The 23,585-nt window shown below is 47.8% G+C and overlaps 1 protein-coding gene across 11 annotated transcripts in view; it reads right to left on the bottom strand.

Annotated features, from left to right (window-relative positions):
• LOC118382455 (transcriptional regulator ATRX-like) overlaps nt 1–23,585 on the bottom strand; it is a 105,887-nt gene that overhangs the window by 30,099 nt on the left and 52,203 nt on the right. For all 11 annotated transcript variants that reach the window (XM_052518061.1, XM_052518063.1, XM_052518064.1 and 8 more), the window contains 9 exons: nt 23,240–23,415; nt 18,344–18,461; nt 17,535–17,665; nt 16,816–16,910; nt 13,308–13,444; nt 12,830–12,977; nt 12,578–12,678; nt 11,816–11,924; nt 3,437–3,614 (listed from right to left, as the gene is read on the bottom strand). In XM_052518061.1, coding sequence (XP_052374021.1) covers nt 3,437–3,614; nt 11,816–11,924; nt 12,578–12,678; nt 12,830–12,977; nt 13,308–13,444; nt 16,816–16,910; nt 17,535–17,665; nt 18,344–18,461; nt 23,240–23,415 — 1,193 coding nt within the window. The remainder of the gene's footprint in view (nt 1–3,436; nt 3,615–11,815; nt 11,925–12,577; nt 12,679–12,829; nt 12,978–13,307; nt 13,445–16,815; nt 16,911–17,534; nt 17,666–18,343; nt 18,462–23,239; nt 23,416–23,585) is intronic.

Here is a 23,585-nt window from a genome sequence, read left to right as displayed (position 1 = left end):
TCTCCAATCCTTTTGGCTCTATAACAAAGAACAAACAGCCAAAACATATACATGATCAAATACAAATCTTAGAATCAACTATTAAAGACCAGAACCCACTGGATTCCAGAACAAACTGGATTCTAGAACCCACTGGATTCCAGAACAAACTGGATTCCAGAACCCACTGGATTCTCCAATTACCTCCAATGAACTAGAGGACAAAATAAAAACCCTCCAACCCAAAAAGGGCCGGTGGTGTTGATGGTATCCTCAATGAAGTGATAAAATATACAGACCACAATTTCTAATTCACTCTTTTTTATATTAATTGGCTATACTAAAACTCTTTAACATCACCCTTTGCTCTGGCATCTTCCCCAAAATTTGGAACCAAGGACTGATCACCCCAATCCACAAAAGTGGAGACAAATTTGACCCTAAAAACTACCGTGGGATATGCATCAACAGCAACCGTGGTAAAATCTTCTGCATTATCATTAACTTCTTGGTGACTGGAGGGCAGTATTGAGTAGCTTGGATGAATAAGGTGCCCAGAGTAAACTCCCTGCTACTCATAAAAGCTAGAATATGAAAATAATTAGTATTATTAGTAGATTTGGATAGAAAACACTGAAGTTTCTAAAACTGTTTGAATGATGTCTGTGAGTATAACAGAACTCATATGGCAGGCAGAAACCTGAGAACAAAATCCAACCAGGAAGTGGGAAATCTGAGGTTTGTTGTTTTTCAACTCATTGCCATTCCAATATACAGTGAAAATGGGGTCATATTGCACTTCCTAAGGCTTCCACTAGATGTCAACAGTCTTTAGAACCTTGTTTGATGCTTCTACTGTGTAGGAGGGGGAATGAGGGGGGATTGAGCCAGGCATCTGGCAGAGTGCCACGAGCTTGTGATACGTGGTCACGTGAGAGTTAGTTTGCATTCCATTTGCTTTTCTGAAGACAAAGGAATTCTCCGGTTGGAACATTATTGAAGATTTATGATAAAAACATCCTAAAGATTGATTCTATACTTCGTTTGACATGATTCTACGAACTGTAATATAACTTTTTGGACTTGTCGTCTGACCTTTCGGCTGACCTTTCGGCTGACTTGTCGTCTGACCTTTCGGCTGGACTTGCATACGCGTTTGGATTTGTTTACCAAACACCCTAATAAAAAGGAGGAATGATTAACTTCATCAAAAAGTGATTGTGTATTCCTGGGAGTGCATTCTGAAGGTAAGTGAATATTTATAATGCTATTTCTGACTAATGTTGACTACGCAACATGGCGGATATCTCTTTGGCTGGTTTGGTCTCCGAGCGCCGTACTCAGATTATTGCATGTTATATATATATGCATCCATATTTTAAAAAAATCTGGCACAGCGGTTGCATTAAGGAGAAGTGTATCTATAATTAATTATAATTAATTAATTATAATTTCTGCTTTTTGTGACTCTTCTCTTTGGCTGGAAAACTGGCAGTCTTTTTCTGTGGCTTGGTGGAATTTTAATTATGAGATTCTTGTTGTTTTGAATTTGGCGCCCTGCACTGTCACTGGCTGTCGGTGAGGTGGGACGCTACCATCCCACATATCCCAGAGAGGTTAACTCGTAAATTTCAATGTACTGATGTCAAAAAGGCTTTTTACCAAATTACGTACGTAACACCCTGTCACCCTGTTTGAGAAAAACAACAAAACAGAGTCTTCATGTCGTTGTTGGTTTCATAAAAGTGTTCAACTCAAGTTTACAAATTAATGGAAAGGGGTGTTGCATAGACAACATAAAATCAACACAATTTAAAAATGGTCAAAAAACCCCACTTCTTTCTACCGTGGGGTGAGACAGGGACGCAACTTAATGCCCAACCTCTTCAACATTATACAGTTGAAGTCGGAAGTTTACATACACCTTAGTCAAATACCTTTAAACTCAGTTTTTCACCATTCCTGACATTTAATCCAAGTAAAAATTCCCTGTTTTAGGTCAGTTGGGATCACCACTTTATTTTAAGAATGTGTAATGTCAGAATAATAGTAGTGAGAGTGATTTATTTCAGCTTTTATTTCTTTCATCACATTTCCAGTGGGTCAGAAGTTTACATTCACTCAATTAGTATTTGAGAGCATTGCCTTTAAATTGCTTAACTTGGGTCAAACGTTTCAGGTAGCCTTCCACAAGCTTCTCACAATCAGTTGGGTGAATTTTGGCCCAATCCTCCTGACAGAGCTGGTGTAACTGAGTCAGGTTTGTAGGCCTCCTTGCTCGCACACGCCTTTTCAGTTCTGCTCACAAACTTTCTAGAGGATTGAGGTCAGGGCTTTCTGATGGCCACTTCAATACATTGACTGTTGTCCTTAAGCCATTTTGCCACAACTTTGGAAGTACGCTTGGGGTCATTGTCCATTTGGAAGACCCATTTACGACCAAGCTTTAACTTGAGATGTATTGAGATGTTGCTTCAATATATCCACATAATTTTCGTTCCTCGTGAGGTCATCTATTTTGTGAAGTGCACCAGTCCCTCCTGCAGCAAAGCACCTGCGTGGTCTCATGGTGTTTATACTTGCGTACTATTGTTTGTACAGATGAACGTGGTACCTTCAGGCATTTGGAAATTGATCCCAAGGATAAACCAGACTTGTAGAGCTCTATAATTGTCTGGGCTGATTTATTTTGATTTTCCCATGATGTCAAGCAAAGAGGCACCGAGTTTGAAGGAAGACCTTTCCAATTGACTCAAACTATGTCAATTAGCCAATCAGAAGTCTTTAAAGCCATGAATTCATTTTCTGGAATTTTCCGAGCTGTTTAAAGGCACAGTCAACTTAGTGTATGAAAACATCTGACCCACTGGAACTGTGATACAGTGGATTATAAGTGAATTAATCTGTTACTTGTGTCATGCACAAAGTACATGTCCTAACAGACTTGCCAAAAACGATATAGTTTGTTAAGAAGATATTTGTGGAGTGGTTGAAAAACTAGTTAATGACTCCAAGTGTATGTAAACCAAGTGTATGTAAACTTTCGACTAGACCCAACCAAATCATGACAAAACAAAAAGATAATTACTTGACACATTGGAAAGTATTACCAAAAAAACTGAGCAAACTAGAATGCTATTTGGCCCTAAACAGAGAGTACACAGCGGCAGAATACCTGACCACTGTGACTGACCCAAAATTAAGGAAAGCTTTGACTATGTACAGACTCAGTGAGCATAGCCTTGCTATTGAGAAAGGCCGCCCTAGGTAGACATGGCTCTCAGGAGAAGAGAGGCTTTGTGCTCACTGCCCACAAAATGAGGTGGAAACTGACTGGCTGGCTGGTTACCGGAGCCAGGAATCGGTAGACGTAGCAGGTCTTGAGCTGTCTGACTGACTGGTTACCTGAGCCAGGAATCGGAAGACGTAGCAGGTCTTGAGCTGTCTGACTGGTTACCTGAGCCAGGAATCGGTAGACGTAGCAGGTCTTGAGCTGTCCGAAGCGGTAGAGCCTGAAGATACTCTGGATGTCGTACGACGGATTCCAGGACGCGTCGAAGATGATGACCCTGTTAGCTCCTATCAGGTTGATGCCCAGAGAACCAGCCCTGGTCGAGATCAGGAACAACCGACCTCTACAGAGGGAGAGATGGAGGAGAGATAGAGAGGGAGAAGAGGTAGAGAGGGAGGAGAGGTAGAGAGGGAGGAGAGGTAGAGAGGGAGGAGAGGTAGGAGAGGGAGGAGAGGTAGGAGAGGGAGGAGAGGTAGGAGAGGGAGGAGAGGTAGAGAGGGAGGAGAGGTAGAGAGGGAGGAGAGGTAGAGAGGGAGGAGAGGTAGAGAGGGAGGAGAGGGGAGGAGAGAGGAAGAGAGGGAGGAGAGGTAGAGAGGAGAGGAGAGATGGGGGAGAGGTAGAGAGGGAGGAGAGGTAGAGAGGGAGGAGAGGGAAGAGAGAGGGGAGGAGAGGTAGAGAGGGAGGAGAGGAAGAGAGGGAGGAGAGGAGAGGGAGGAGAGGAAGAGAGGAGAGGAAGAGAGGAGAGGAAGAGAGGAGAGATGGGGGAGAGGTAGAGAGGGAGGAGAGGTAGAGAGGAGGAGAGGTAGAGAGGAGAGGAGAGGTAGAGATGGAGGAGAGGTAGGAAGAGAGGAGAGAGAGGTAGAGAGGGAGGAGAGGAAGAGAGGGAGATGGGGAGAGGTAGAGAGGGAGGAGAGGAGAGGTAGAGAGGGAGGAGAGGAGAGAGGGAGGGAGGAGAGGAGGGAGGAGAGGGGAGGGAGGAGAGGTAGAGAGGGAGGAGAGGTAGAGAGGGAGGAGAGGTAGAGAGGGAGGAGAGGTAGAGAGGGAGGAGAGGTAGAGAGGGAGGAGAGGGAGAGGGAGGAGAGGAAGAGAGGGAGGAGAGGAGAGGGAGGAGAGGAAGAGAGGAGAGATGGGGGAGAGGTAGAGAGGGAGGAGAGGAGAGGTAGAGAGGGAGGAGAGGTAGAGAGGGAGGAGAGGTAGAGAGGGAGGAGAAAGTAAGAAGGGAGCAATGATGGGGGGATAGAACCAACTTCCTCTTATTGAAGATGCCTACATTACAATATCAACTATGAAGGGACAGGACTATCAAAAACACGTTTGTACTACCAGGATACGGGTGTCGTTTGTAGAGAGTATACAGATATTGGGGCGGCAGGGTATTGGTTAGAGCGTTGGACGAGTAACCAAAAGGTTGCAAGTTCAAACCCCCGAGCTGACAAGGTACAATCTGTCATTCTGCCCCTGAACAGGCAGTTAACCTATTGTTCCCAGGCCGTCATTGAAAATAAGAATTTGTTCTTAATTAACTGACTTGCCTGGTTAAATAAAGGTAAAAAACATTGTTATCCACGTCGGCACCAGTGATGTTAGGATGAAACAGAGGTCAACAACATAGCTTCAGCTTCTAACGTCCCTATAAAGATGTGATGGTAATTCAGAAATAGTCTCTGGCCACCCCCATTTAGGGGGGAGTGTTTCCGCCTCACATTTAGGGGGGAGCGTTTCCGCCTCACATTTAGGGGGGAGCGTTTCCGCCTCACATTTAGGGGGGAGCGTATTCTCCTCACATTTAGGGGGGGAGCGTATTCTCCTCACATTTAGGGGAGCGTATTCTCCTCACATTTAGGGGGAGCGTTTCCTCCTCACATTTAGGGGGGCGTTTCTCCTCACATTTAGGGGGCGTTTCTCCCTCACATTTAGGGGCGTATTCTCCTCACATTTAGGGGGTTCCTCCTCACATTTAGGGGGCGTTTCCTCCTCACATTTAGGGGGGCGTTTCCTCACATTTAGGGGGGGGGGGCGTTTCCTCTCACATTTAGGGGGGCGTTTCCTCCTCACATTTAGGGGGCGTTTTCCTCACATTTAGGGGGCGTTTCCTCCTCACATTTAGGGGGGGCGTTTCCTCCTCACATTTAGGGGCGTTTCCTCCTCACATTTAGGGGCGTTTCCTCCTCACATTTAGGGGGGTTTCCTCCTCACATTTAGGGGGGCGTTTCCTCCTCACATTTAGGGGGGCGTTTCCTCCTCACATTTAGGGGGCGTTTTCCTCCTCACATTTAGGGGGCGTTTCCTCCTCACATTTAGGGGGGCGTTTCCTCCTCACATTTAGGGGGGGGGCGTTTCCTCCTCACATTTAGGGGGCGTTTCCTCCTCACATTTAGGGGGGCGTTTCCCCTCACATTTAGGGGGCGTTTCCTCCTCACATTTAGGGGGGTTTCCTCCTCACATTTAGGGGGGTTTCCTCACATTTAGGGGGAGCTCACATTTAGGGGGGTTTCCTCACATTTAGGGGGCGTTTCTCCTCACATTTAGGGGGGCGTTTCCTCCTCACATTTAGGGGGGCGTTTCCTCCTCACATTTAGGGGGGCGTTTCCTCACATTTCGTTTCCTCACATTTAGGGGGCGTTTCCCCCTCACATTTAGGGGGGCGTTTCCTCCTCACATTTAGGGGGCGTTTCCTCACATTTAGGGGGGCGTTTCCTCACATTTAAGGGGCGTTTCCTCACATTTAGGGGGCGTTTCCTCCTCACATTTAGGGGCGTTTCCTCCTCACATTTAGGGGGCGTTTCCTCCTCACATTTAGGGGGGCGTTTCCTCCTCACATTTAGGGGGGCGTTTCCTCCTCACATTTAGGGGGCGTTTCCTCATCACATTTAGGGGGTGTTTTCCTCATCACATTTAGGGGGGCGTTTCCTCCTCACATTTAGGGGGCGTTTCCTCCTCACATTTAGGGGGAGCGTTTCCTCCTCACATTTAGGGGGCGTTTCCTCCTCACATTTAGGGGGTTTCCTCCTCACATTTAGGGCGTTTTCCTCCTCACATTTAGGGGGGCGTTTCCTCCTCACATTTAGGGTTTCCTCCTCACATGTAGGGGCGTTTCCTCCTCACATTTAGGGGGCGTTTCCTCCTCACATTTAAAGTTTCCCCTCACATTTAAAAACGTTTCTCAGTATAACAGAACGTTTCCCCCTCACATTTGGCACATTTAGGGGGAAACGTTTCCCCTCCATTTAGGGGGTTCCTCCTCACATTTAGGGGGTTTTCATTTAGGGGTTTCCTCCTCACATTTAGGGGGAGTACAGTTTCCGCCTCACATTTAGGTATTCTCCACATTTAGGGGAGCGTATTCTCTCACATTTAAGCGTTTCCTCCACATTTAGGGGGGCGTTTCCTCACAAGGGGCGTTCTTTAGAAATTTGTTCCTCACATTTAGGGGGGGTTTCCTCACATTTAGGGGGCGTTTCCTCCTCACATTTAAATGAGGTTCCTCCTCACATTTAGGGGACGTTCCTCCTCACATTTAGGGGGGCGTTTCCTCCTCACATTTAGGGGGGCGTTCCTCCTCATTTAGGGGGCGTTTCCTCCTCACATTTAGGGGGCGTTTCCTCATCACATTTAGGGGGGAGTGTTTTCCTCCTCACATTTAGGGGGGCGTTTTCCTCCTCACATTTAGGGGGGCGTTTCCTCCTCACATTTAGGGGGCGTTTCCTCCTCACATTTAGGCGTTTAAAACATTTAGGGGGCGTTTCTCCTCACATTTAGGGGGCGTTTCCTCCTCACATTTAGGGGCGTTTCCTCCTCACATTTAGGGGGCGTTTCCTCCTCACATTTAGGGGGCGTTTCCTCCTCACATTTAGGGGGGCGTTTCCTCCTCACATTTAGGGGCGTTTCCTCCTCACATTTAGGGGGCGTTTCCTCCTCACATTTAGGGGGCGTTTCCTCCTCAGATGTAGGGGGCGTTTCCTCCTCACATTTAGGGGGGCGTTTCCCCCTCACAAGGGGAACATTTCCTCACATTGAAACGTTTCCCCCCTCACATTGGGGAAACGTTTCCCCCTCACATTTAGGGGGGTTTCCCCCTCACATTTAAACGTTTCCCCCTCACATTTAGGGGGGCGTTTCTCCTCACATTTAGGGGGCTTCCTCACATTTAGGGGGGTTTCCTCCTCACATTTAGGGGGAGCGTTTCCGTTTTAGGGGGGAGTGTTTCCGCCTCACATTTAGGTTTTTGTATTCTCCTCACATTTAGGGGGAGCGTATTCTCACATTTAGGGGAGCGTTTCCTCCTCACATTTAGGGGCGTTTCCTCACATTTAGGGGCGTTTCCTCACATTTCGTTTCCACACATTTAGGGGAGCGTTTTCCTGTATAACTCTTCTCACATTTGGGGGCGTTTACTGTTTTAAGGGGGGATTTCCTCATTGCTGGGCGTTTTCCTCACATTAAGGGGGGCGTTTCCTCCTCATTTAGGGGGGCGTTTCTCCTCACATTTAGGGGGGCGTTTCCTCCTCACATTTAGGGGGGTTCATTTGTTAACTCTTCACATTTGGCGTTTCCTCCTCACATTTAGGGGGTTTCCTCCTCACATTTAGGGGGGCGTTTGTCTGCATTTGGGCAATGTTTCCTCATCACATTTAGGGGGAGTGTTTTCCTCCTCACATTTAGGGGGGCGTTTCCTCCTCACATTTAGGGGGTTTTCCTCCTCACATTTAGGGGGCCGTTTCCTCCTCACATTTAGGGGGGCGTTTCTCCTCACATTTAGGGGCGTTTCCTCCTCACATTTAGGGGCGTTTCCTCCTCACATTTAGGGGCGTTTCCTCCTCACATTTAGGGGCGTTTCCTCCTCACATGTAGGGGGCGTTTCCTCCTCACATTTAGGGGGCGGGGGCGTTTCCCCTCACATTTAGGGGAAACGTTTCCCCTCACATTTGGGGAAAACCTTCCTCCTCACATTTAGGGGGGTTTCCTCCTCACATTTAGGGGTTTCCTCCTCACATTTAGGGGGTTTCCTCCTCACATTTAGGGGGTTTCCTCCTCACATTTAGGGGGTTTCCTCCTCACATTTAGGGGAGTGTTTCATGCCACATTTAGGGGGAGCGTATTCTCCTCACATTTAGGGGGAGCGTTTCCTCCTCACATTTAGGGGGGCGTTTCCTCACATTTAGGGGGGCGTTTCCTCACAGGGGGGCCCTCCTCACATTTAGGGGGGTTTCCTCCTCACATTTAGGGGGCGTTTCTCCTCACATTTAGGGGGCGTTTCCTCCCACATTTAGGGGGCGTTTCCTCCTCACATTTAGGGGGGGCGTTTCCTCCTCACATTTACCTTTCCTCATCACATTTAGGGGGAGTGTTTTCCTCCTCACATTTAGGGGGCCGTTTCCTCCTCACATTTAGGGGGCGTTTCCTCCTCACATTTAGGGGGCGTTTCCTCCTCACATTTAGGGACCATCCTCACATGTAGGGGGGGCGTTTCCTCCTCACATTTCTGCGTTTCCCCTCACATTTAGGGGGAGCGTTTCCTCCTCACATTTAGGGGGGCGTTTCCTCCTCACGATTAGGGGGCGTTTCCTCCTCACATTTAGGGGGTTTCCTCCTCACATTTAGGGGGGTTTCCTCCTCACATTTAGGGGGAGCGTTTTCCTCACATTTAGGGGAGCATTTCCTCCTCACATTTAGGGGGAGCATTTCCTCCTCACATTTAGGGGGTTTCCTCCTCACATTTAGGGGGGGAGCGTTACTCAAAAGTTTCCTAAACTGTTAAAATAGTGTCTGAGTATAACAGAACTGATTTGGCAGCCGAAATCCATTCAGGAAGTAGTTTTTTGGGGTTTTTGTAGTTTTCTATTCAATGCCATTACAGTATCCATTGATTTAGGACTCAAATTGCAGTTCCAATGCCTTCCACTAGATGTCAACAATCTTTAGAAATTGTTTCAGGTTTGTATTCTGATAAATGAGGGAGTAAGACCAGTCTGAATTAGTGGACCCTTACGTGTCAGAGCTTTTTCAGGCGCGCGACTGTTTTATATTGACAACGTTATTGTCCGCTTGAAATATTATAGATCATTTAGGCTAAAAACAACCTGAGGATTGAATATAAACATCGTTTGACATGTTTTTATGAACTTCTACGGATACAATTTGGATTTTGTCTGCCTGTTTTGACTGCATTTGAGCCTGTGGATTACTGAAGAAAACGTGCAAACAAAACAGAGGTTTTTGGATATAAAGAGGGACTTAATCGAACAAAAGGAACATTTATTGACTTCTGAGTGCAACCATATGAAGATAAGGTAAAGGATTCATTTTCTCTCTATTTCTGAGTTCTGTATAACTCTTCTACTTGGCTGGTTACTGTTTGTAATGATTTGTCTGCTGGGCGATGTTCTCAAATAATCATTTTCTCTCTATTTCTGAGTTCTGTATAACTCTTCTACTTGGCTGGCTACTGTTTGTAATGATTTGTCTGCTGGGCGATGTTCTCAAATAATCATTTTCTCTCTATTTCTGAGTTCTGTATAACTCTTCTACTTGGCTGGCTACTGTTTGTAATGATTTGTCTGCTGGGCGATGTTCTCAAATAATCATTTTCTCTCTATTTCTGAGTTCTGTATAACTCTTCTACTTGGCTGGTTACTGTTTGTAATGATTTGTCTGCTGGGCGATGTTCTCAAATAATCGCAAGGTATTTTTGCCGTAAAGCATTTTATTTTTTTATGACACCGTGGTTGGATTCACAAGAAGTTCATCATTAAACCTTTGTCAAATATGTTTTGTTTTCGGAATTTTTATTATTTCTGTATTTGAATTTGGTGTTCTGCAATCTGGATGTTGGCCAGGTGGGACGCGTAAGTATTCTCCCTCCCTCTGTCCCTCCCCTCTCGGAGGACCTGAACCCTAGGACCATGCCTCAGGACTACCTGGTCTGATGACTCCTTGCTGTCCCCAGTCCACCTGGTCCTAGGACCATGCCTCAGGACTACCTGGCCTGATGACTCCTTGCTGTCCCCAGTCCACCTGACTGTGCTGCTGCTCCAGTTTCAACTGACCTGAGCCCTAGGACCATGCCTCAGGACTACCTGGCCTGATGACTCCTTGCTGTCCCCAGTCCACCTGGCCGTGCTGCTGCTCCAGTTTCAACTGTTCTGCCTTATTATTATATGACCATGCTGGTCATTTATGAACATTTGAACATCTTGGCCATGTTCTGTTATAATCTCCACCTGGCACAGCCAGAAGAGGACTGGCCACCCCACATCGCCTGGTTCCTCTAGGTTTCTTCCTAGGTTTTGGCCATTCTAGGGAGTTTTTCCTAGCCACCGTGCTTCTACACCTGCATTGCTTGCTGTTTGGGGTTTTAGGCTGGGTTTCTGTACAGCACTTTGAAATATCAGCTGATGTAAGAAGGGCGTTATAAATACATTTGATTTGATGTTTAGTGGCGAGCCGGGTGCCGCTTGGTGGCGAGCCGGGTGCCGCTTGGTGGCGAGCCGGGTGCCGCTTGGTGGCGAGCCGGGTGCCGCTTGGTGGCGAGCCGGGTGCCGCTTGGTGGCGAGCCGGGTGCCGCTTGGTGGCGAGCCGGGTGCCGCTTGGTGGCGAGACGGGTGCCGCTTGGTGGCGAGCCGGGTGCCGCTTGGTGGCGAGACGGGTGCCGCTTGGTGGCGAGCCGGGTGCCGCTTGGTGGCGAGCCGGGTGCCGCTTGGTGGCGAGGCGGGTGCCGCTTGGTGGCGAGGCGGGTGCCGTTTAGAGGCGAGGCGGGTGCCGGTTGGTGGCGAGGCGGGTGCCGTTTGGTGGCGAGACTGGTGCCGTTTAGTGGCGAGGCGGGTGCCGTTTGGAGGCGAGGCGGGTGCCGTTTAGAGGCGAGGCGGGTGCCGTTTAGAGGCGAGGCGGGTGCCGTTTAGAGGCGAGGCGGGTGCCGTTTAGAGGAGAGGCGGGTGCCGTTTAGAGGAGAGACTGGTGCCGTTTAGAGGAGAGACTGGTGCCGTTTAGAGGAGAGACTGGTGCCGTTTAGAGGAGAGACTGGTGCCGTTTAGAGGAGAGACTGGTGCCGTTTAGAGGAGAGACTGGTGCCGTTTAGAGGAGAGACTGGTGCCGTTTAGAGGAGAGACTGGTGCCGTTTAGAGGAGAGACTGGTGCCGTTTAGAGGCTACGTTCTGTAGCTCAGTTGGTAGAGCATGGCGCTTGTAACGCCAGGGTAGTGGGTTCAATTCCCGGGACCACCCATACGTAGAATGTATGCACACATGACTGTAAGTCGCTTTGGATAAAAGCGTCGGCTAAATGGCATATATTATTATTATTATAGAGGCGAGGCGGGTGCCGTTTAGAGGCGAGGCGGGTGCCGTTTAGAGGCGAGGCGGGTGCCGTGTAGAGGCGAGGCGGGTGCCGTGTAGAGGCGAGGCGGGTGCCGTGTAGAGGCGAGGCGGGTGCCGTTTAGAGGCGAGGCGGGTGCCGTTTAGAGGCGAGGCGGGTGCCGTGTAGAGGCGAGGCGGGTGCCGTGTAGAGGCGAGGCGGGTGCCGTTTAGAGGCGAGGCGGGTGTAGTTTACCTGACGTTGCTGGTGTCATTGAACTCCTCTGCCCACTTCTTACGGTTCAGGGCATTGGTGGAGCCGTCCAAGCGGTAGTAGTCTATGTTCCGGAACCACTTCCCCTCACCTGCACAGGTAAACACACAGTCAGACAACAGTTTTCAAAGAGTCATCATACAGTTTGACCTTTCCTGTCAGCTTCAGTTTAGGTAGTCCATAGGCAAGCCTTCTCCCAAACCAATCCTTGAACAGGCCTAGTTTCAAAACGAATCACTAGAGTCTGGGCCAGGAGTGAAGCCCCTCGTTGGAGCCATGAAGTGTAAAGTGCTGCAGGTACTACTGTCAGCAGAAAACAGGATCCTGCACTATAATGAAAGGAACTTATATCAAACAGTAAGTTACAAGCATATTTTAGTAGCTAATGGCAACCTGCAGTACAAAGTCAGTCTTCAATACTCAATGAGAAGGAGGCAGAACCAATACAGAGAGAGGTAGTAGAGATCAGGGGGGGGGGGTCGAGGTTACGGGGGTCGAGGTTACGGGGAGGTTACGGGGTCAGAGGACGGGGGGTAGAGGTTAGGGGGGTAGAGATCAGGGGTCAGAGGAGTAGAGATCAGGGGTCAGGGAGTAGAGGTCAGGGGTAGAGATCAGGGGTCAGGGAGTAGAGGTTACGGGTGTAGAGGTTACGGGGGTAGAGGTTACGGGGGTAGGGTTACGGGGGTAGAGGTTACGGGGGTCGAGTTTAGGGGTCAGGGAGTAGAGGTCAGGGCAGTATAGTACCTTTGTAGGGAAACTGTTTCTCCTCCTCTTTGGCTCGGCCAGCCAGCTCCAGGAAGTCTTCAATCAGGTCCAGAGAGATCAGAGACTGACTGAACACCAGACTGATGAGGGGACAGAAGACGCGTCAACGCAATCATGTTAACAGGACATTTAAAAACAGAGAAACAGTCCCACCATTTTGCAGCATTTCATTCAAGCACTTAGCATTGATCAATTCAGCACAACGTGTTCCATGTCTCCAGAGCTCCTTACACTTTGTCCTCCACCTCCTCGGCCATACGGAGGATCTCAAACAGCAGCACCATCTTCCCAGAATGCTCCAGGATCTCAGAGTCGGCCTCCGTAACAAACTCCTTGTGCCAGTCAGGACTCCTGGTGCCAGGGCTGGAAGCTGGGCGCACTGGGGGAGAGCAGAGGGCAAGGGTTAGAGGTCAAAGCTGGAGCAGTGAGCTCAGATGGTTCATGTTATGTACAGTGCCTTTCAAAAGTATTCAGACCCCTTAAATTTCTTCACATTTTATTGTGTTACAAAGTGGGATTAAAATGGATTTAATTGTCTGTTTTTTGTTGTTGTCAACAATCTACACAAAACACTTTGTCAAAATGGAAGAATAATTCTATCACTCTTTGTTCTAACAGAGCAAACCTTACTTCAACATTCCCTTCCTGACACCATAACATCACAGATTTCTATTGAGATAACAGGCTCTATATAATTGTATTTCTATACCTTCCTCCTGTGGCTCCGCCCGGTTGCGGCTGGAGGGGTCTCCTCCTCGGGAACTGGTGTTCCACTCCTTAATCACCTCGAGAGCATCACTGTCTGAGTCACTGTCCTTCTTCCTGGCCTTCCCCCGCTTCTTCTTCCTACAGGGGGGGCAGAGCAGCGTTGTACATTACAGCACCATAAGACAGTCCGGTTGTACATTACAGCACGATAAGACAGCCCGGTTGTACATTACAGCACCATAAGGTTGTACATTACAGTACGATAAGACAGTCCGGTTGTACATTACAGCACCATAAGGTTGTACATTACAGTACGATAAGACAGTCCGGTTGTACATTACAGTACGATAAGACAGTCCGGTTGTACATTGCAGTACGATAAGACAGTCCGGTTGTACATTACAGTACGATAAGACAGTCCGGTTGTACATTACAGTACGATAAGACAGTCCGGTTGTACATTACAGCACGATAAGACAGTCCGGTTGTACATTACAGTACGATAAGACAGTCCGGTTGTACATTACAGTACGATAAGACAGTCCGGTTGTACATTACAGCACGATAAGACAGTCCGGTTGTACATTACAGCACGATAAGACAGTCCGGTTGTACATTACAGTACGATAAGACAGTCCGGTTGTACATTACAGCACGATAAGACAGTCCGGTTGTACATTACAGTACGATAAGACAGTCCGGTTGTACATTACAGTACGATAAGACAGTCCGGTTGTACATTACAGTACGATAAGACAGTCCGGTTGTACATTACAGCACGATAAGACAGTCCGGTTGTACATTACAGTACGATAAGACAGTCCGGTTGTACATTACAGCACGATAAGACAGTCCGGTTGTACATTACAGCACGATAAGACAGTCCGGTTGTACATTACAGCACGATAAGACAGTCCGGTTGTACATTACAGTACGATAAGACAGTCCGGTTGTACATTACAGTACGATAAGACAGTCCGGTTGTACATTACAGCACGATAAGACAGTCCGGTTGTACATTACGATAAGACAGTCCGGTGTACATTATAGTACGATAAGACAGTCCGGTTGTACATTGCAGTACGATAAGACAGTCCGGTTGTACATTACAGTACGATAAGACAGTCCGGTTGTACATTACAGCACGATAAGACAGTCCGGTTGTACATTACAGTACGATAAGACAGTCCGGTTGTACATTACAGTACGATAAGACAGTCCGGTTGTACATTACAGCACGATAAGACAGTCCGGTTGTACATTACAGCACGATAAGACAGTCCGGTTGTACATTACAGCACGATAAGACAGTCCGGTTGTACATTACAGCACGATAAGACAGTCCGGTTGTACATTACAGCACGATAAGACAGTCCGGTTGTACATTACAGCACGATAAGACAGTCCGGTTGTACATTACAGCACGATAAGACAGTCCGGTTGTACATTACAGCACGATAAGACAGTCCGGTTGTACATTACAGTACGATAAGACAGTCCGGTTGTACATTACAGCACGATAAGACAGTCCGGTTGTACATTACTACGATAAGACATCCAGTTGTATGTTGGGACGATAAGACATCAGGTTGTACATTACAGCACGATAAGACATATAGTAGATAAGACAGTCCGGTTGTACATTGCAGCACGATAAGACAGTCCGGTTGTACATTATAGCAGATAAGACAGTCCGGTTGTACATTATACATCGATAAGACAGTCCGGTTGTACATTAGTAGATGTGTACATTACAGCACGATAAGACATCTGTACATTACGATAAGACAGTCCGGTTGTACATAGCAGATGATAAGACAGTCCGGTTGTACATTGCATACGATAAGACAGTACGGTCTGATATAGTAGATAAGACAGTTGGGAATTACATCGATAAGACAGTCCGGTTGTACATTACAGTACGATAAGACAGTCCGGTTGTACATTACAGTAGATAAGACAGTCCGGTTGTACATTACAGTACGATAAGACAGTCTGACATTACAGTACGATAAGACAGTCCGGTTGTACATTACAGTACGATAAGACAGTCCGGTTGGGATAAGACATCTGACATTACAGTACGATGATATAGTAGATAAGACAGTGTTGTACATTACAGGATAAGACAGTCGGTTGACATTACTACGATAAGACAGTCCAGTTGTACATTACAGCACGATAAGACAGTCTGTACATTACAGCACGATAAGACAGTCCGGTTGTACATTACATAGTAAGACATGTACATTGGGATAAGACATCAGGTTGACATTCGATAAGACAGTCCGGTTGTACATATAGTAGATAAGACAGTCAGGTTGTACATTACAGTCGATAAGACAGTCAGGTTGTACATTACAGTACGATAAGACAGTCCGGTTTACATTACAGCACGATAAGATATAGTAGATAAGACAGTGTTGGGAATAAGACATCTGTACATTGCATACGATAAGACAGTCCTGATTATAGTAGATACAGTCTGATAAGACAGTCCGGTTGGACGATAAGACATCTGACATTACTACGATAAGACATACATAGTAGATAAGACAGTGTTGTACATTACATTACTGATAAGACAGTCAGGTTGTACAAAACATCTGACATCACTCTGATATAGTAGATGTGTTGGGAATACATCTGACATCACACTGATATAGTAGATGTGTTGGGAATACATCTGACATCACTCTGATATAGTAGATGTGTTGGGAATACATCTGACATTACTCTGATATAGTAGATGTGTTGGGAATACATCTGACATTACTCTGATATAGTAGATGTGTTGGGAATACATCTGACATTACTCTGATATAGTAGATGTGTTGGGAATACATCTGACATTACTCTGATATAGTAGATGTGTTGGGAATACATCTGACATTACTCTGATATAGTAGATGTGTTGGGAATACATCTGACATCACTCTGATATAGTAGATGTGTTGGGAATACATCTGACATTACTCTGATATAGTAGATGTGTTGGGAATACATCTGACATTACTCTGATATAGTAGATGTGTTGGGAATACATCTGACATTACTCTGATATAGTAGATGTGTTGGGAATACATCTGACATTACTCTGATATAGTAGATGTGTTGGGAATACATCTGACATTACTCTGATATAGTAGATGTGTTGGGAATACATCTGACATTACTCTGATATAGTAGATGTGTTGGGAATACATCTGACATCACACTGATATAGTAGATGTGTTGGGAATACATCATTACTCTGATATAGTAGATGTGTTGGGAATACATCTGACATTACTCTGATATAGTAGATGTGTTGGGAATACATCTGACATTACTCTGATATAGTAGATGTGTTGGGAATACATCTGACATTACTCTGATATAGTAGATGTGTTGGGAATATATCTGACATCACTCTGATATAGTAGATGTGTTGGGAATACATCTGACATTACTCTGATATAGTAGATGTGTTGGGATGTTTCACATTCCTGTAAATAATATGTGGTTACTTTTTCTGTTTCTCGTCTTCAGAGGTCATGCTCATGGAAGACTCCTCGGTCTCCGAGGCGATGAACTCGTCCATGCTGTCCTCGTCAAAGTACCCCTAAAACAACAAGACACAGTCAGAACCCCTGAGACAGAACCCCTGAGACACCATCAGAAGGGGAGACAGACAGACAGACAGACAGACAGAGACAGCCGGGCGAGGGGAGACAGACAGACAGACAGCCGGGCGAGGGGAGACAGACAGACAGACAGCCGGGCGAGGGGAGACAGACAGACAGACAGCCGGGCGAGGGGAGACAGACAGACAGACAGCCGGGCGAGGGGAGACAGACAGACAGACAGCCGGGCGAGGGGAGACAGACAGACAGACAGCCGGGCGAGGGGAGACAGACAGACAGACAGCCGGGCGAGGGGAGACAGACAGACAGACAGCCGGGGAGACAGACAGACAGACAGCCGGGCGAGGGGAGACAGACAGACAGACAGCCGGGCGAGGGGAGACAGACAGCCGGGCGAGGGGAGACAGACAGCCGGGCGAGGGGAGACAGACAGCCGGGCGAGGGGAGACAGACAGCCGGGCGAGGGGAGACAGACAGCCGGGCGAGGGGAGACAGACAGCCGGGCGAGGGGAGACAGACAGCCGGGCGAGGGGAGACAGACAGCCGGGCGAGGGGAGACAGACAGCCGGGCGAGGGGAGACAGACAGGAAAAGTGTGTGTACCTTGTTTTCCTTGCTGATGTAGTCCAGCTGCAGGCACCAGGGATGGGTCCAGATTCTGCTGAGCATCTGGAAGTCCTGGAACAGTTTGGTCCCGGCTCGGCCCCGACCCCCCTCCACCACGTTCCCCGCACCTGCCCACAGAGACAGAGCGAGACAGAGAGGTGCGTGAGAGAGGGAGAATGTATTTCTTTCATACCCACCACAGCTGTAGCTGAATAAGATACCACTCCCTCACACTCATAACACCAGAACAAATGTAGTGCTATAATCACGGTTGTTTTGGGATTTTCTGTTCCTTTTCTATTCGGTTTTTAGATTTTCACTTGAAATTCAGTTCAGTTGCTAGTTTTTATGAACAAATATTAATATGTATTTTGTATATAATTTAGGGACAGAAAGTAGCGTTATGCATGAGAGGCTCGGAGCCATTTATGTAGTCCAGCCCCCCTTATAGCAGGGCTACCCCGGGCCCCCACCCCCTAATAGCAGGGCTACCCCGGGCCCCCACCCCCTAATAGCAGGGCTACCCCGGGCCCCCGCCCCCTAATAGCAGGGCTACCCCGGGCCCCCGCCCCCCCCCTAATAGCAGGGCTACCCCGGGCCCCCACCCCCCTAATAGCAGGGCTACACCGGGCCCCCACCCCCCTAATAGCAGGGCTACCCCGGGCCCCCACCCCCTTAATAGCAGGGATACCCCGGGCCCCCACCCCCCCTAATAGCAGGGATACCCCGGGCCCTAATATGTACCTGTTAAGTGCTCCAGGTAGGATCTGTAGTGTACACTAGGTAAGGTAGGGGTTAGTGTGTACCTGTTAAGTGCTCCAGGTAGTGTCGGTATAGAGTACACTGGATGGGCGTGACTCTGACGGACACAACGTACTCATGTTTAGGAGGCAGGAACTTGGTCAGGGCAGAGTAGTCTCTTCTCTGGAGAGAGAGCAGATAAAGAGGAGAGAGAGAGAGCAGAGAGACCAGTAAACACACAGTAGTCTCTTCTCTGGAGAGAGAGCAGAGAGACCAGTAAACACACAGTAGTCTCTTCTCTGGAGAGAGAGCAGAGAGAGAGCAGAGAGACCAGTAAACACACGGTGGTCTCTTCTCTGGAGAGAGACCAGTAAACACACGGTAGGTAGTCTCTTCTCTGGAGAGAGACCAGTAAACACACGGTAGGTAGTCTCTTCTCTGGAGAGAGACCAGTAAACACACGGTAGTCTCTTCTCTGGAGAGAGACCAGTAAACACACGGTAGTCTCTTCTCTGGAGAGAGACCAGTAAACACACGGTAGTCTCTTCTCTGGAGAGAGACCAGTAAACACACGGTAGTCTCTTCCCTGGAGAGAGACCAGTAAACACACGGTAGTCTCTTCCCTGGAGAGAGACCAGTAAACACACGGTAGTCTCTTCCCTGGAGAGAGACCAGTAAACACACGGTAGTCTCTTCTCTGGAGAGAGACCAGTAAACACACGGTAGTCTCTTCTCTGGAGAGAGACCAGTAAACACACGGTAGTCTCTTCTCTGGAGAGAGACAAGTAAACACACAGTAGTCTCTTCTCTGGAGAGAGACCAGTAAACACACAGTAGTCTCTTCTCTGGAGAGAGAGCAGAGAGACCAGTAAACACACAGTAGTCTCTTCTCTGGAGAGAGAGCAGAGAGACCAGTAAACACACGGTAGTCTCTTCTCTGGAGAGAGACCAGTAAACACACGGTAGTCTCTTCCCTGGAGAGAGACCAGTAAACACACGGTAGTCTCTTCTCTGGAGAGAGACCAGTAAACACACAGAAGTCTCTTCTCTGGAGAGAGCAGAGAGACCAGTAAACACACGGTAGTCTCTACTCTGGAGAGAGAGCAGAGAGACCAGTAAACACACGGTAGTCTCTTCTCTGGAGAGAGAGCAGAGAGCACACGGTAGTCTCTTCTCTGGAGAGAGACCAGTAAACACACAGAAGTCTCTTCTCTGGAGAGAGAGCAGAGAGACCAGTAAACACACAGTAGTCTCTTCTCTGGAGAGAGCAGAGAGACCAGTAAACACACGGTAGTCTCTTCTCTGGAGAGAGAGCAGAGAGACCAGTAAGCACACGGTAGTCTCTTCTCTGGAGAGAGACCAGTAAACACACAGAAGTCTCTTCTCTGGAGAGAGAGCAGAGAGACCAGTAAACACACGGTGGGTAGTCTCTTCTCTGGAGAGAGACCAGTAAACACACGGTAGGTAGTCTCTTCTCTGGAGAGAGACCAGTAAACACACGGTAGTCTCTTCTCTGGAGAGAGACCAGTAAACACACGGTAGTCTCTTCCTGGAGAGAGACCAGTAAACACACAGTAGTCTCTTCCTGAGAGACCAGTAAACACACGGTAGTCTCTTCCCTGGAGAGAGACCAGTAAACACACGGTGGGTAGTCTCTTCCTGGAGAGAGACCAGTAAACACACGGTAGTCTCTTCTCTGGAGAGAGACCAGTAAACACACGGTAGTCTCTTCTCTGGAGAGAGACCAGTAAACACACGGTAGTCTCTTCTCTGGAGAGAGACCAGTAAACACACGGTAGTCTCTTCTCTGGAGAGAGACAAGTAAACACACAGTAGTCTCTTCTCTGGAGAGAGACCAGTAAACACACAGTAGTCTCTTCTCTGGAGAGAGAGCAGAGAGACCAGTAAACACACAGTAGTCTCTTCTCTGGAGAGAGAGCAGAGAGACCAGTAAACACACGGTAGTCTCTTCTCTGGAGAGAGAGCAGTAAACACACGGTAGTCTCTTCTCTGGAGAGAGACCAGTAAACACACGGTAGTCTCTTCTCTGGAGAGAGACCAGTAAACACACGGTAGTCTCTTCTCTGGAGAGAGACCAGTAAACACACGGTAGTCTCTTCTCTGGAGAGAGACCAGTAAACACACGGTAGTCTCTTCTCTGGAGAGAGACCAGTAAACACACAGAAGTCTCTTCTCTGGAGAGAGAGCAGAGAGACCAGTAAACACACGGTAGTCTCTACTCTGGAGAGAGAGCAGAGAGACCAGTAAACACACGGTAGTCTCTTCTCTGGAGAGAGAGCAGAGAGACCAGTAAGCACACGGTAGTCTCTTCTCTGGAGAGAGACCAGTAAACACACAGAAGTCTCTTCTCTGGAGAGAGAGCAGAGAGACCAGTAAACACACAGTAGTCTCTTCTCTGGAGAGAGCAGAGAGACCAGTAAACACACGGTAGTCTCTTCTCTGGAGAGAGAGCAGAGAGACCAGTAAACACACGGTAGTCTCTTCTCTGAGAGAGACCAGTAAACACACAGAAGTCTCTTCTCTGGAGAGAGAGCAGAGAGACCAGTAAACACACGGTAGTCTCTTCCCTGGAGAGACCAGTAAACACACGGTAGTCTCTTCTCTGGAGAGAGACCAGTAAACACACGGTAGTCTCTTCTCTGAGAGACCAGTAAACACACGGTAGTCTCTTCTCAGAGAGACCAGTAAACACACGGTAGTCTCTTCTCTGGAGAGAGACCAGTAAACACACAGAAGTCTCTTCTCTGGAGAGAGACAAGTAAACACACAGTAGTCTCTTCTCTGGAGAGAGACCAGTAAACACACAGTAGTCTCTTCTCTGGAGAGAGAGCAGAGAGACCAGTAAACACACAGTAGTCTCTTCTCTGGAGAGAGAGCAGAGAGACCAGTAAACACACGGTAGTCTCTTCTCTGGAGAGAGAGCAGTAAACACACGGTAGTCTCTTCTCTGGAGAGAGACCAGTAAACACACGGTAGTCTCTTCTCTGGAGAGAGACCAGTAAACACACGGTAGTCTCTTCTCTGGAGAGAGACCAGTAAACACACGGTAGTCTCTTCCCTGGAGAGAGACCAGTAAACACACGGTAGTCTCTTCTCTGGAGAGAGACCAGTAAACACACAGAAGTCTCTTCTCTGGAGAGAGAGCAGAGAGACCAGTAAACACACGGTAGTCTCTACTCTGGAGAGAGAGCAGAGAGACCAGTAAACACACGGTAGTCTCTTCTCTGGAGAGAGAGCAGAGAGACCAGTAAGCACACGGTAGTCTCTTCTCTGGAGAGAGACCAGTAAACACACAGAAGTCTCTTCTCTGGAGAGAGAGCAGAGAGACCAGTAAACACACAGTAGTCTCTTCTCTGGAGAGAGCAGAGAGACCAGTAAACACACGGTAGTCTCTTCTCTGGAGAGAGAGCAGAGAGACCAGTAAACACACGGTAGTCTCTTCTCTGGAGAGAGAGCAGAGAGACCAGTAAACACACAGAAGTCTCTTCTCTGGAGAGAGAGCAGAGACCAGTAAACACACAGTAGTCTCTTCTCTGGAGAGCAGAGAGACCAGTAAACACACAGTAGTCTCTTCTCTGGAGAGAGAGCAGAGAGACCAGTAAACACACAGAAGTCTCTTCTCTGGAGAGAGAGCAGAGAGACCAGTAAACACATAGTAGTCTCTTCTCTGGAGAGAGAGCAGAGAGACCAGTAAACACACGGTAGTCTCTACTCTGGAGAGAGAGCAGAGAGACCAGTAAACACACGGTAGTCTCTTCTCTGGAGAGAGAGCAGAGAGACCAGTAAACACACAGAAGTCTCTTCTCTGGAGAGAGAGCAGAGACCAGTAAACACACAGTAGTCTCTTCTCTGGAGAGAGAGCAGAGAGACCAGTAAACACACGGTAGTCTCCTCTCTGGAGAGAGAGCAGTAAACACACAGTAGTCTCTTCTCTGGAGAGAGAGCAGAGAGACCAGTAAACACACGGCAGTCTCTTCTCTGAGAAGGGAGGGACACAGTCAAAGAGACACATTTTTTTTTTAAACAGTCTGTCAATGGAAACAGCCTGAGGTTGTCGATATCAGTCAGAAATATTTATTCTAGTGTCAAAACGGTCTACAAAGTGGAGGACAATTTAGTCATAAAGTCAGTCTCATCTAAAACTGAGATTTACGTGGTAAAGTGGTATCCACAAGTTCATCTGCCGGGGCGGCAGGGTAGCCTAGTGGTTAGAGCATTGGACTAGTAACCGAAAGGTTGCAAGTTCAAACCCCCGAGCTGACAAGGTACAAAATCTGTCGTTCTGCCCCTGAACAGGCAGTTAACCCCACTGTTCCTAGGCCGTCATTGAAAATAAGAATTTGTTCTTAAACTGACTTGCCTGGTTAAAGGTAAAATAAAAAATATGTCCTGCAATTCTCCACCTTCTGGCATCAGGGGGGAAAAATGTGCAGTTTTACAGCAAATTTCCTGTAATTCCATACATTTTGTCATCTTAATAATATGATATCTGAGTGAGAGTGACTCACAAAATGAATGGGGGCTCCCCTCGAGGTCAGCAGGGCCCCCTGGGGTTCAGGGCTCCCTGGGCACATGTCCTGCGTGCCCGGTCTATATTCGGCAAATATTACTACTAACTTTAGACAACCGGCTGACGAATTTACCAATCTAAAACATTGCCAGCTGACATGACTAATTGAGTGATGGACATAAGACAGAAACTGCTGATGCTCAACCACAGTTAGAAATGTCACCTTGTGAATTCCTCTATTCTGCCTAGCAACAGTAAGTTGAGAACCTGACTGAGGGTGGGGTCCGTTTTTGGAAATGGATCCGCGGAGGGAGGCTGTGGGCCGCCCGTTACCCACAGTGTTACCTGAACACATCCATGTTGTGGAGAACGTGAGCTATCCTTTATGAGGCGAACATCACAGTGTTATATAGTGTTACAACAGTGTTACCTGAACACATCCATTGAGCATCTCGTAGAGGATGTGGGCCCTCTTCTTCATGATGCGTACATCCTGGTCTGTGGAGTCCGCTGCCTGCCCGTTCTGGATGGGGTTGACGAAGCGGTTCCTGAACTCCTTCACTGACCCCAGCAGGTTCTCCTTGATGAAGTTCACCATGCAGTGGTCTGGACAGCACACACACACACACACACACACACACACACACACACACAGTGGTAGCATAAATATTCAACCCGCTTGGATTTCTTCACATTTTGTTGTGTTACAATGCGAGATTTAAAAAGGAATTTCATTGTCATTTTTTTGTCGTCCATTTAAACAAAATACTGAAATG

The sequence above is a fragment of the Oncorhynchus keta genome, chromosome 4 (assembly GCF_023373465.1).
Source record: "Oncorhynchus keta strain PuntledgeMale-10-30-2019 chromosome 4, Oket_V2, whole genome shotgun sequence".
Classification (NCBI taxonomy): Eukaryota; Metazoa; Chordata; class Actinopteri; order Salmoniformes; family Salmonidae; genus Oncorhynchus; species Oncorhynchus keta.
Note: the sequence above shows the minus strand (reverse complement) of the source record. Positions and strands in the feature narration are given on the sequence as shown.